Here is a 13999-nt window from a genome sequence, read left to right as displayed (position 1 = left end):
CAAAGTACTTTGCTTGCAATCTGTGCTTTGAGGGGAAACTTGCCACCCCCCCATCCCCTTCCATGTATGCAAGATAGACATCAGGATTTGTATCTGAGCATAGCAACTATCGCAGTGTTCTGGTACAGGGTCTGTTTTAAGAGACCAAAGAACTGACAGGTTGCTGCATTCTGGATGTTTTATTGTGATTCCATTCCCCCCTCACCACCCGCTGCACTGGTCTGCTGTATCTATGAATCATGGGATGTATAGTGTATGTGCCCTAGGAAGAGGGAGGGGGTGGAGGGAACAGATAGGTGGCATGGAGTATATTGCTGCTGAAAGCTATTCCAAGATATTTCCAAGGTTGAGCTTCTCTGACCCTTGAGGCATAGCATAATACTTTGTCAGGTCAAAGTACAAATCTCCTGGGGAGTTGGAGTGCCAAGCGAATATTGTGGACTCCTCATAGAATTAGGGATAGCTTCCTTCTTCCTGCTTTGGCTTCTTGGCAAAACTCCAAAATCTGGTGCCAAGTACATTGTATCTCTCCAAGGTTAAAGCCCTTAGCGAAAGGTGGTGGGGATTACTCTCCTGAGCCAGAAGTCGCTACAGTATTGTGTTTAATGCTTAGGTGTGGGGTCATATCAAACTCTTGGGCTGAACTTTTTCTACTGGCCTCTGATACCTGGCCTGGAAGTTGCGCTCGCTAGTTGCTTGGCAACGTGACAACTGCTCTGTCCTTGGGGTGTGAGATGACAATAGCAAAGAGATGTCAATGCTAATTGCAATTTTTCTCATGGTGCTTGCTTTTCTTTTTCCCCAGTTGGTGGTCCCTGACTCTATGGCAGGGAGTGGAGCTGAGGGAGCCCATCTCTGAGCCTGAAGCCCACTAGAACCCTTCACAATCTTCTCTAATGTGAACCCTCAACTCCACCCCTTGTGTGTTGAAAGCATTTGCTATGCTTACCTCAAGCTGTGAAGGGAGGATGGTAGGAAGGCAGGACTAGTCACTGGTCATTTTTCCAGTCCCCTGGAAAAGAAAGTTTTGTTTTCTGTCACTAAAGCCCTTTTTCCCAGTCTGCAGCCTGGATACTGGGGTGCTGATGGGGGAAATCAGAAATGCACTGGTGACCCCCTAAAATAGGTAATGCTTATATGACTTGGTCAGGATTGTTCCGTTCCGTGCTTCCAGCCCCCGCAGATGTGGCACTCCAGTGTGCGTGGGAAGCTGCTCTTTAGGCAAGACAGTTTCTTTGGAGAGCTTTATTTTTAGATTTCCCCTCTCCGCCTATCCTGTGTTAGAGTTCTCTCTGCCTGGGCAGGGGGAATGGGGCATTGGCTCCCAATCTGGAGCACTCTTCCCTGGCCCAGGCAAGGGAATTCAAGGGGATACATTCAGCTTAACTCTGAGGCGAGGGTGGAGACCATGACTGTGTCTAGTGAATCAGTTTATATAATCTGCCCGTAACCTTCTCTAGATAAATTGTCTGTATCCTCTGAGGAAAGTAGATGTGGTTAGGAAAATAGTAACCATTTGTGATCACTAGATTTAATCAGGGGACTTAGTGTCTTATGGCTAAACATTGAGCTGAGGCCCTTTGCTAAGCTAACCCCTTTCTCGGAACCTGGCTTGCTGTCTTCCCTTTTGTTCCTGCTTTTGGCCTTTCACTCTACACTTGGTTCCTTTTCTTCAGCATGTAAACATATTTAAGCTTCTTCCATTCTTAAAAAGAAAAATATATCCCTTGATACCAATAGTCCCTTAAACTATTGTCTTGTATCCCTTTGCTTACTGCATTTGCCAAATTATTGGCCAGAAAACACTAGCTCCTCAAAATAATTAGTAATATTGTGTGAAAAATCAGTGGTTTAGTAAGTTGGGCAAATGCAGGCTTAAACAGAGGAAAATGGGGCTCTTGCCTGTGATTAATCTCCAGGAAGGACTGTACTAGGCAGTGTTTCCCCAAAGATAGAGCATGGGAGCCTTATTTGAGAAACCTATGTCAACATCCAGGTTGGGAAATGTTGGAGTACTTGCTCCTGCTTCAAATCACCTCTCTTTAGCCCAAAAGGAAGCATGCATCTGCTTTTCAATGTGGTAGTGTGGCTCTGAGCAGCTCTGGAAAGCTCCAGGGGAGCAGAAGCCTGACTGTCTGTCAGGGATCAGTGGGTGACTTCTTAGTCTTCAAATTTAGTGACTGGTTCGCTGGTTCTCTGACATTGTTCTGACCTCTTCACCACATTTGTTTCCATGAATTACCTGCTTTCTTCTTTAAAGGCTCCCTTTCTGCCCTGCTTACTATTCCTTAATACTTTCATTAGTTCTGCCCCCCTAAATGGCAATGTCATTTATTTTCATAGCTTCAAATCCTGCCATATAAATGACATTCCTGATCTCTTTACTGAACTACAGACCTGCATATCAACTACTTGCTGGATATGTGCATAAATAAAACTGCCCTCTCAGTGCCTCAAACAAGCGGCATGTGCTTTCCTTATCTAAGTTAATTGCCTCACCCTATCATGTGGAAAAGGGATTAGATTTGTTCTGTCACCCAAGGCAGATCTCTGCTCAACATAAGGAAGGAAGAGCTAATGATTAAAACTGTCTGAAAATGGAATGGACTGCTTCCGGATATAGTAAATTCGATCTTTTGTCACTCAGGGTGTTACAGAAGAGGCTGGGAAACCATTTGCCTGGGTGTTGCAGAGGGGGTTGAAACTAAAGCAATAATCTGAACATGATCTGCTCAAAAGCTTTCACTAGTTCCTCAGTGTCTTCAGGATAAAGGGGAACAAACATTTAGGGAACACATTGTACATCAAGACCTTTGTTATTCTCTTTAAATGGCTTTTAATATCCCTTTAATAATCCTACAAAGTAGATATTATGATTCCCATTTTGCAGATGAGAAAACTGAGACTCCAGTTAGATAGCTAAGAAGTTCCAAAACTGGAACTTGAACCTGGCTGCTCTGACTATAAAGTGGTTCTTTCAGTGTTTCCCCAACTTCCTCATAGGAATCAGCTGGAATGCTAGTAAAAATACAGATTCCCAGGCTCCTTTTCCAGTGCTTTGGATTCACCAGGTTTGGGAAAATACGTGTGTGAGAGTGTGTGTGTGTGTGTGTGTGTGTGTGTGTGTGTGTTTTGAGACGCAGTCTTGCTCTGTCGCCCAGGCTGGAGTGCAGTGGTGCGATCTGGGCTCACTACAAGCTCTGCCTCCTGGGTTCACGCCATTCTCCTGCCTCAGCCTCCCGAGTAGCTGGGAATACAGGTGCCCGCCACCACACCCGGCTGATTTTTTGTATTTTTAGTAGAGACAGGGTTTCACCGTCTTAGCCAGGATGGTCTTGATCTCCTGACCTCGTGATCCACCAGCCTCAGCCTCTCAAAGTGCTGGGACTACAGGCGTGAGTCACCGTGCCCGGCCCAGGAAAATACATGTTTTTAACAAGCAATCAAGGCTGGGTGTGGCAGCTCACACCAGTAATCCCAGCACTTTGGGAGGCCAAGCTGGGACTCCAGCTTGGGCCCAGAAGTTCGAGACCAGCCTGCACAACATAGTGAGCACCCCTCTTAAAAAGCAAAAATTTTTTAATTAGCCAGGTGTGGTGACATGTGTCTGTAGTCCCAGCTACTCAAGGGGCTGAGGCAAGAGGATCACTTGAGCCCAGGAGGTTGAGACTTCAGTAAGCTGTCATCATGACGCTGTATTCCATCCTGGGTGACGGAGCAAGACCCTGTCTCTATAAAAAATTATAAAAAATAAACGTCACACTTACTTTAGCTCCTACTATGTAGAAAGCAGTAAAACACAAGGCTGAGAATTTGGGCACAGTTGCAGGGTAGATTCAAGGAAGCAGCAGGTATGGTCCCTGCCCTCTGGCAGTTCGCCATCTACCCAGAAAAGATTAAGCAGAAGGTGGTTAAAGTGAGGGAACCCTTTTTCAGTTTGGGTGTTACCTCTCTTTTGCTGTCACTTCCCCTATGACATAATTATTTTGCTTTCCTTCCCCCCCCTGAATATCTATCCACCTTTGGTGTGCATGGGTTTGCAAAGCTATTTTGAAGTAAATAATACCCTCTTAGAGCTGCAACAGAGGCTCTAACAGGTGAAACCCTAGGGAGCTGCAGCTGTACCAACCACAGGGGACATGGGGTTTGTAGAGCAGGGAGCAGGAGGAAGAAGGAAAGAGCAGTATTTGGAAAATGAAACTTGATTTTAAAGTCATCAGTGACTTATTTGGAAGGACCTTCCTCATACTTCACTGTGCTAGAATCATCTCTTAAGTAGATGACCAGAATGAGCACAGCACCTCAGTCTGCCCAGCCTAGGGCTTTTGCTCTGCTGGAGAATTTGCCTTGCCCACTGGAAGAGTCCACAGAAATAAACCTCTCTTGAACTTCTTGCTCAGGGTTGGAATGGGTAGATGTTTAACTCAGAGCATTCTGATGTGAAGGCAATACAGAGACACTGGGTAGGTTAGAGTTCCAGGGATGACTTTGTTCTATACTTGTATTTAATTTAATTTAATTTATTTATTGAATGAGTAAAGGAAAGACCTTGTGCTCCAAATGTTGCCAAGAGACTCAGGAGTACAGTTGTATAAATAGCTTTTGAAAGTCTGTTCAGGCTAGCCTGGCTGCATTCTTTGCAGCCACAGGACAGCATTCAAGTAGTCTGGGAGTCCCGGCCTCCTGACTGGCCATCTGCCATCTTAGTCGTCTTCCCACTCTAGGAAGGAAATCATGTTGGAGCATCTGTAGTCTTGATTCAAGAAACAATGTCAGACATATTGGCTTGGTCATTAAAGAAGGCTGGAGAATGCTCATTCCTGTGAACCAGCAGACATTAATTGTGCAACTACTCTGCTTTGCCCAGGGTGGTGCTTGGTGAAGCCTGACTTGGTCTTGTTTATTAATGAGTTTCAATAGTGGATTAAGATGCCAAAGGGGAAATATTGGCAGGCTTCACTATCTGATAGAATTTGGGGGCAAGAATAATATGCATTTTTAAAAACAACAATAATATATGTAAGTGTTCAGGGCTACCAGAGGGTGGGGCAGAGCTTCCTACGTCAGTGATTTCTAGAACTGCCTATTCCCAAACACTAGTCCTGGGCTTGCACTCATTATCCCTCAGCTCATCCTATCATCTGCAAGTGCTTTGAGCCCCAAACAGTTACTCATTGCGGGCTAATCGGTCCTTGAATGCCTCTCCAACGTCATAATTGCCATAAGGCCTGACACTTTGAGACAGACAAAGGAGGAAGGTGCTCTTAACCTGCTCTCCATGTACCTTTCTTCAAGATACACCAGGGAGGCCCAATTCACTCGTTTTGTGTTGGCCTACACTGTGCCTGTCTGAGTGCTCGGGTTTGTGCTGTTAGGCTGCTCTTCAGAGGCTGCTGGAAATTGAACTCTCACTAAGGTCAAGGGCTGATGAGTGACTGTTGCTTTATAACTTTCTGTGCATGCTTTATACAGACTGGGCAAGGGATGGGCTGCTTAGTCGTCAAATAATGTGTGGCCTTTATCCAATACTTTCTGGCCAAAGGAATAAAGTGATCTCTTAGACCCCACTTACTATGGGAGGGAACACTCTCAGGGTTAGTAACTAGGGAGTAACTGGGAGGGTCTTCTGTGGACACTCCATCCCCTGTAGCCAGGTCTCACCCACGATTCACAAGGATTCAGAATCCCACATGAAGCATAAGACATGGTCTCAGTTTTCAAAGGGCTTCCACTTTGGCGGTGTAATATGAAACATCAAAAAAACCTTGCAAGAATTAAATAGCAATAAGGAGAAAATAAAAAGAAAGGTTGCTGCCAAATGTGGTAGCAAATATGGTATGGATTTGGAAGAAGGAAATTTGGAGTGGGCAGGATCACAAAGCTGGGAGAGACTTGGGCTGGGCCTCAGAGGAATTGCTGAGCAGGGTGAGGGGACTGACAGAGCATCTCAGGCTATAGACAGATGGCTGGAGCCACAGGTAGAGAGATGGGCACAATACTAGGTTATTTTAGCAGAAGCAACCCCTTGCCTTTGAGGCTATAGCGCTAAAATGCTCATTTGCTTTGCATTGAGAAACCTGCTTTACCAGTTTCCTTCTTAGTTACCATTTGCTTTGCGTTCCGGTTCATTAAGACATCACAGTGGCAGTGCCAGGTGCTTATAATTTCTCTGGATCTTTCCAACCCAAATCTCACAATTTAGGATCTCAACTACTAGAACTTTTGCCTGATAATCTGTTTACTTTGAGCTGGTTATATTCTTGCTTTTCTATCCAGCAGAGAGGACCCAGCTGAAAGGAAGACTGGACAGAGTCCTCTAGAGCATGTACATTATCCCTGTGGGTGGGCGCATGCATCCCTTCGAGGATATTTTTAAAGGTCACCTCTTAAACAACATTGTCTTTCAAGACCTTTGGAAACGCTTTCTCCTTAGGGAGACAGGCAGCAGCCTTGAGAGCTAGAGTGCCGAAGATCAGCTCAAGAACTCAAACCTGCACATCCCCCAGAAGTTGCATCTGCTCTTCATGGTGGTATGATGGCTCTGGAAAGCTGCTTTGTAGCCTACCGTCACTTTGTTTTTACATGTCACATTTTCCCTGGGCTACACTATTTTCCTTGCTCTTAAATAATGTAATATTTTTCTGGCTTGGCCTCAATGTTTGAAAAGTTGCAGGAATACCCAGGCTCTGGCTCTCCCTGGCTTCGTAGAGGTACGTGGCCATAACTAACGAGTAACATATTCAGGGGCAGATCATCTTTCTTGTAGATCAAGCACTGTGACTTCAGGCTGGGGATGGTAATTTATTTCCATGAGTTTTATTCTCTCATGGCACAGTGTTTCTCTCTGATGTGACCAGTTCCTAACTTGGAGGCTTCAATGAAATTATTTTTATCTAAGTGCAGAAGGAATAACGAGTTTCTGAGACTTCCTTCTACTCTCTCAGCACATTATCTTGTCAGAAGCTGAAACACACACATATGCACACGTGTGCACATGCGCACACGCACAAACCTACACACATAGTGAGACCAGGGTGGCAGTTGGTTAATTATGGCCTTTCTTTAGGTATTGAGAGACAAATACGTTTTGCTTTTTTTTTTTTTTTTTTTTAATGCTCTCTAGTTTTGAGTCAGGTTGAAGTGGTTGGTTGCTATGTCATGTGGGCCTTGCATGTGTAGGATTTCCATCCTCGGACAGTGGTTCAGCCTGATTTGAAAGGGGAGTATCTGCCTTGACTTTCTCTAGTGCCTACCCTAAGGATAAAAAGAGGAAGAAGAGGATTTATCAGTGTTGTGGAGAAAGGTATTCCTTCTTCCTCTCATCAAGCCTACCGTGAGGCATTTATTTGTGAGAAGGTACCAGCCCCTGTCACTTCATTGGGATTCCAGGGTGTTCTTAAGACAGACTGTCACTGCTAGATGGCCACAGTTTAGCTGCTTCTTAAAGATCTTAGGAAAGTAGTCAGTATTTTTAAAAAAATTATTAAGGTCTAATTTACATACTTTTTTTGATTACATGAAATATATCTCATGGGAGAAGTTTGACTTTAGTTCGCTGGCCTGTTCTCTTTTACTGGTTTTCTTTCCACATGGAAGTTTAGCCTGATAATGGGATAAGAAAGCTGAGGTAATGAAGTTGGTCCCATAAGGTCTACTAAATGAATGTCAAACTCCTTAACTGGACAATACAGGCTGTCCACAGTCAGGCCCCAACCTGCCATTCTCTGAGGCCCAGCCAGACTTGGATGCACGGCTGATCCCTGCAAATACCCTGTGCTTCTTGCCTCCAGACCTTTGCTTACACTGTTCCCTTTAGTTGGAAGGGCCTCTCCCCAGTTCTACCTTTTGAAATCCTAAATCTTCATTGAGAACCAATTCAAAAAGCAGTATCTCCTTGTAGCTTCCCTAGATGTGATCTGTACAAACTAGATGTGATCTGTACTCCCTGTGAATCCTTCTATGCCTTGGTTTGTCCTCCTTTTGGGCTTCTTGCTACAACATCCTTAGTATACTATACCGTCTGTCACCTAGTAAGCTCCACAAGACAATAAACTTTGCTCTTGTATCTCCCATGTATCTAACACATACTCCATGTAAAGAAGACTAAGTATTTTTTCTTTGAGACAGAGTTTTGCTCTTGTTGCCCAGGCTGGAGTGCAATGGCGTCATCTCTGCTCACTGCAACCTCCGCCTCCCGGGTTCAAGCAATTCTCCTGCTGCCTCAGCCTCCCGAGTAGCTGGGATTACAGGCATGCACCACCATACCCGGCTAATTTGTATTTTTTAGTAGAGACGGGTTTCTCCATGTTGGTCAGGCTGGTCTCGAACTCCCAACCTCAGGTGATCCACCTGTCTCAGCTTCCCAAAGTGCTGGGATTACAGGCGTGAACCACTGCACCAGGCCAGAATAAGTATTTAAATAGTGAAAGAATGGTATTTTTCCACACATAGCCGAGTGAAGAATTAGCTTTTTTGTCTTTTTTGAGACGGAGTCTTGCTCTGTCACCAGGCTGGGGTACAGTGGCGTGATCTTGGCTCACTGCATCCTCTGCCTCCCGGGTTCAAGTGACTCTCCTGCCTCAGCCTGCCGAGTAACTGGGACTACAGGCATGCATCACCATGCCCAGCTAATTTTTGTATTTTTAATAGAGATGGGGTTTCACCATGTTGGCCAGGATGGTCTCCATCTCCTGACCTTGTGATCCGCCTGCCTCGGCCTCTCAAAGTGCTGGGATTACAGATGTGAACCATCATGCCTGGCGAAGAATTAGCTTTTTTTAAAAAAAAAAACAAAAACAAAACACATGTGACTGTGACTTAGGCCTTACAAAATTTTCTGAGATAGAAGAGCCCTGGTCTGAGAGTCACCCAGCATGCAGTTCTAGATGAGGCCATGTGCATATCTGGGCCTGACTTTCGTTGTCTTTGAGGAAATTTTCCAGCTCTTAGTCAAACAAAATTTCAGCAGGAAAAAGAGGCAAAGTAGATTTAGGGAAAATCCACATCACGGGTTTGGAAAACAAATCAAAGTTACGACAAAGGAATTGTTGAGGGAATTGGGAATGTTTAGCCTGGTAGAGAAGATCTAGGAAAGACCCAGACTCATTAAATGCTAGAGCTGGAAAGAAACTTAGAGAATATCTAAGGGATTTCCTTTATCAGATAGAAAGTTGGACAAAATGACCTCTGAGGCTTTAGCAGTCTGCAAAATTCTTTTTCTATTTGCAGTTCTGATAGATAGAAAAGGAAATTCTTGTTCAATGTTTTTTGCATTCTCAACTGTGAATGATAGTCCAGTTCAGAATCTCAGACCTCAGATACTACATTTCTATGTCTTTTACAAAACCATAGCTTAAAGCATTGTCCATCCTGTTCGTATTTCTTCTTCATTCAGCATTCGTAAATTCATCAAACAAAATCCAGATAGACTTGGGTACCATTTTTTATTGGGAAGTTAGAGTTAGACAACTTCCTTTTTTGCCTTGTTTGCCAGGGAACTTAGAACCAAACGTGTTCCTCATCTGAAGTAAATGACTCACACCAGTGCTTGATATATCTGCTTCCCCACTTTTTCTTTTTAATTGACTTAATGTTTTTTGAAAATTGTGAAAGGAACACATGCTGTGCTTAAAAACACAAGCCCGAATAGTACAATTCCCAATGTGCAGAGTTAACTACTGGCAAAATCTTTTTGACTTTGATCTGTGTTTATTTTGTTTTTACTTAGCTTGTGCTATATGTGTTTTAATTTTTTTGTTGTTTTGTTTTGTTTTGTTTTGAAGATGGAGTCTCAGTCTGTCACCCAGGCTGGAGTGCAATGGCGCAATCTTGGCTCATTGCAACCTCTGCCACCCGGGCTCAAGCTATTCTCCTGCCTCAGCCTCCCGAGTAGCTGGGACTACAGGCGCCCACCATCCTGCCTGGCTAATTTTTATATTTTTAGTAGAGATGGAGTTTTGCCATGTTGGCCAGGCAGGTCTCGAACTCCTGACCTCAAGTGATCTGCCCACCTCGGCCTCCCAAAGTGTTAGGATTACAGGTGTGAGCCACTGCTCCCAGCCTCCTAAATTCATTTTAACATCTTCCTTCCTTCCCTCACCAAACTAATTTGTGCTTAATTCAAGTTCTGTTCTTTTCCTTACTGTATTTGTTCTAATCTTTGAAACCCATAATAACATCCAGTGTTTCTCATTGTCACTGAGAATGAGGTTGCTTCATGATGCTCTTCTTAGTAGGAGTGACTGACAGAATGTCTTCCTTGCTTTAGGAAATGCAGGACTCAGGCAGTGAAAATGCATTCAGTTTTGATTCTGTCACACATAGCCCAGAATGCACCTCTTGGATAGCACCTCCTTGTCTGCTGCCTCTGCCATTCTCCTGACTGCTTTGAGTGTGTAAACTGAGGGGAAAAAAAGGGCTTTTTGTTAGAGTTTGGGTATTTTCATTTTCAAATCATCTGACACTGATTTTTAAGAACTCTGTTTCAAGAACTTTAAGCAGTAGGTGGGTATTTCACTCTTCATGGTTTTACTACATCCTATCTCATTTGGGCTTGCATATGGTAAGATAGTGTGTTTTACTTGCAACTTCCAACTGAGCCAAAGGCCACAGTATTGCAGGTAGAAGTCGAAGTCTTGGAACTAGATTTTGGGCTGTGTGTGCAAAGGTGTGAAAACACCTCTATTAAGAGAATATGAAGAAGACAGCCTAGATTGCAGATAGAAAAACACAAACTTCTTACTGAAATCACCCATTTGTGGTGACTCTATATAAAGACAGGTTCCACTGGATGTGAAAAGTAGAAACTTTTTTTTTTTTTTTTTTTTTTTGGAGACAGAGTCTCGCTCTGTCACCCAGACTGGAGTGCAGTGGCATAATCTCGGCTCACTGCAACCTCCACCTCCCAGGTTCAAGTGATTCTCCTGCCTCAGCCTCCTGAGTAGCTGGGACTACAGGCGTGTGCCACCACACCCAGCTAATTTTTGTATTTTTAGTAGAGATGGGGTTTCACCATATTGGCCAGGCTGCTCTTGAACTCCTGACCACAGGTGATCCACCCGCCTCAGACTCCCAAAGTATAATGGCATGAGCCTCTGCACCCGACCTCGTAAGGCTCTTTTGATGTGTCACTCCTCTCAGATTTCCAGGGGCTGCTAAATCATGTCTATTCAAGGGCTTCCAAAATTTGCCTCAGACCTTTATTTCCAATACCATTTCCTAGGACTTCTAGCAGCAGCCAAGCTGGTGTCCTTTTCCATAAACCTGGATTGTATAGCTCCCTCCCCACCTTCTCCCACCTTCCCTTTTACTTCTTTACTCTGCATCATTTATAGCATGTCACAACAGCATGTCTTGTCAGAAGACCTGGGTTTTGTCCCAGGTTGGTTAGATATGTGATCTAGGTCAAACTATTTTTCCTCACTGAGCCTCTGTTTCCCCATATGTAAGAGAAAGAGACTGCACTTCTAGGGTCCCATTGGTTCTCTTCAACCCTACCATTGTGTGGGTCAGCGTCAGCCTTAGCTTTTTCTTTGGACTCCTGAGGACATAGGGCCCTTTCTTTAGTGTTTCAGCAGTGTTTACCAGTCATTGTTTGGGACTGTAGTTAACATTTTTTTGTCCTGTCTTTAGCTACTTTTTGAAGATATGTTTGTGAACTGAGAAAGCTCCCTGCTAGAGCTAGTTTCCTAGGATGTAGGTGAGGGAGAGGGCTATTGAATGAGTTCTACTTTGAACTTTTGTCTTGCATCCAGAAGCCAAGAGGAAATGGGGTTTGTAAAATATTTTCTCTTATGCTTCTTATTGGGAGAATGAGATGTTTCTTTGAAAGGGAGTGCATATTTACCACTTTGGCACAGAAAGAAGGATGTGGTCTCCTGGAGACATCCTTCTAGTATGCTGTGAGGCTGCTATGTCTGTGCTGTTTGGGTTGGCCTTCCATCTTTTCAAGGTGCCAGTGTCTTGGCATTTAGGGTTGGATGATCACTTCATCTTTCACTGTGCCTTTCAGGGCCCTGTTTGACTATGATCGGACTCGGGACAGCTGCCTGCCAAGCCAGGGGCTCAGCTTCTCTTATGGTGACATTCTTCATGTCATTAATGCCTCTGATGATGAGTGGTGGCAGGCAAGGCTGGTGACCCCACACGGAGAAAGTGAGCAGATCGGTGTGATCCCCAGTAAGAAGAGGTGAGTCATCATGATCATGAGCAAGGCCTTTCCTGCCCTCTTGCTGGTATTTCTTTCTTGTTTTCCTATTAGAAGTTGCTTGAGAGCAACATTTGTGCCTTGCTTCCTTTTTGGTAGAGTCGGTACTCAACATAGTTTTTACTCAGTGAGCCAAAAAAATGGCTGCTGTGCCTGCTGCAACCCACTGCTGGACCATTTACTGGCAGTAACAGGACTTCTTTCTGATTCCAAAACAGGGTAGAAAAGAAAGAAAGAGCTCGATTGAAAACTGTGAAGTTCCATGCCAGGACGGGGATGATTGAGTCTAACAGGGTAAGTGGGGATTCCCAAGGAAATCAGCCAGTAGGTAAAGAGGGGCGAGAAGCTTGGAATTTAGTCTGATGTGTAGGAGAACTGGGGGACACAAAAGAAAATCTCTTTTTCCGGGGGCTGGCTCTGTCCTGTCAGAACATTGACTGCTTTTCAGAAAGCAGAGAGGGAGCTCTTAAAGTCCACAGCTAGTCTGTGCTCCTTCCCCCTGGGTACTGGCTCTTGAAGATGTGTTGGAGTTGGACTGTCTGGAAGGCTGACTTGCTTGGGGAAAATGAAGCCACTCATGGGTGTCTCCCTGGCTATAGATCCTGTCAGAGCATCCAGCCAAGAAGCCCAGTCCCAGAGCTCCCACCTCCCTTCAGACCACCTGAGGCAGGGGGGCTCTCTATTCACCCCTTTTTTTCTATGAGCTTCACAGGCCAAAGAACTTCTGGAGCAGTAGAGGGAAGAGAGACGTGGAGTAGATGACTCTGTGTATATCAGTGGTACCTTAGGGCATGTGTCCAGGAGGCTACAGTGACCTTTGTTCTTTAGGAAGTACAGTGAGTGTTATGAGTCTGGGTTAGGTAGAAACCTCTAACATCCCTACAACATTTTCTTGTAAACATAATTTTCCTCTTACATCAACTTTCATTTAATCTCATAGACTCCATTTGTGAGAGATGGTCTTTTATTTAGCTCACCGTTGTCTCCATTTTAGTTTTTCTTGCATGCTTTAAAATCCATTGTTCTGTTTTTTTTTCTTCTGTCCTTCCCCTCCATCTTCATGTTCTTTCACAGTCGATCAAAAAGAAACGTAAAAAGAGTTTCCGCCTCTCTCGAAAGTTTCCATTTTACAAGAGCAAAGAAAACATGGCCCAGGAGAGCAGCATACAGGAACGTAAGTAGCAGCAGAGTCCAGAGAGCAGGCCATCTGCAGCCCCGTCTTCTCATCGTCAGTTGCCCTTCCCTCAGGAGAAGCCTGGGCAGGGCCACGTGTGGCCCTGTGCATGCCTGTGTGCGCGTGCACCTGCTTATCTACAGAGTCAGGGCAGAAATTGGTCTACATAAGAAGATGTTGGGTTTTATTTGTCCTGCTCCTCAGTTAGAATGAATGTTGAAGGCACTGAGGTGGGACTGGTCCCAGGGTCCCAGGAAGTGCTTGGCACTAGCAATGGAAGTGCCAGACAGAGCTCTGCTGTGGTGGTGAGGAACGGTTTTTCAGCTAGAGTGTCAGGGTCAGGAAAATGGTTTTTCAAGAGAACGAGGTCTAGGGACTCAGTGTTGCTCTCCTGGTTTCTTCCTCTTGTGTTTTCTTTCCCTTAACTTCACTCATGTATGTCAAGAGAAGAGCCTTTTCTTCCCAGGATCCCTGGAGTTGGGGCTACTTCCGGAATCCCAGGCACGTGCATAAGCATACAGGATATCCACACAACTCTCAGCAGACTTGCTGTCATCCTAGAGTGCCTACAGAGCCAGTTTTCCCAGGAGAATCCTTCCTGCTTAAATGAATTGACATGG

The 13999-nt window shown here is 44.7% G+C and overlaps 1 protein-coding gene across 9 annotated transcripts in view; it reads left to right on the top strand.

The window, feature by feature from the left end:
- Positions 1-13999, top strand: part of LOC105476660 (discs large MAGUK scaffold protein 3) — a 57789-nt gene that overhangs the window by 32372 nt on the left and 11418 nt on the right. For 6 of the 9 annotated variants that reach the window (XM_011732782.3, XM_011732781.3, XM_011732783.3 and 3 more), the window contains 3 exons: positions 12011-12187; positions 12424-12499; positions 13280-13379. In XM_011732782.3, the coding sequence (XP_011731084.1) occupies positions 12011-12187; positions 12424-12499; positions 13280-13379 (353 nt within the window). The remainder of the gene's footprint in view (positions 1-12010; positions 12188-12423; positions 12500-13279; positions 13380-13999) is intronic. The other 3 variants (XM_011732786.3, XM_011732785.3, XM_011732784.3) reach the window with 1 other exon arrangement.

The sequence above is a fragment of the Macaca nemestrina genome, chromosome X, assembly GCF_043159975.1.
Source record: "Macaca nemestrina isolate mMacNem1 chromosome X, mMacNem.hap1, whole genome shotgun sequence".
Classification (NCBI taxonomy): Eukaryota; Metazoa; Chordata; class Mammalia; order Primates; family Cercopithecidae; genus Macaca; species Macaca nemestrina.
The sequence above is the reverse complement of the archived record's forward strand: the minus strand, read 5'-3'. Positions and strand labels throughout refer to the sequence as shown.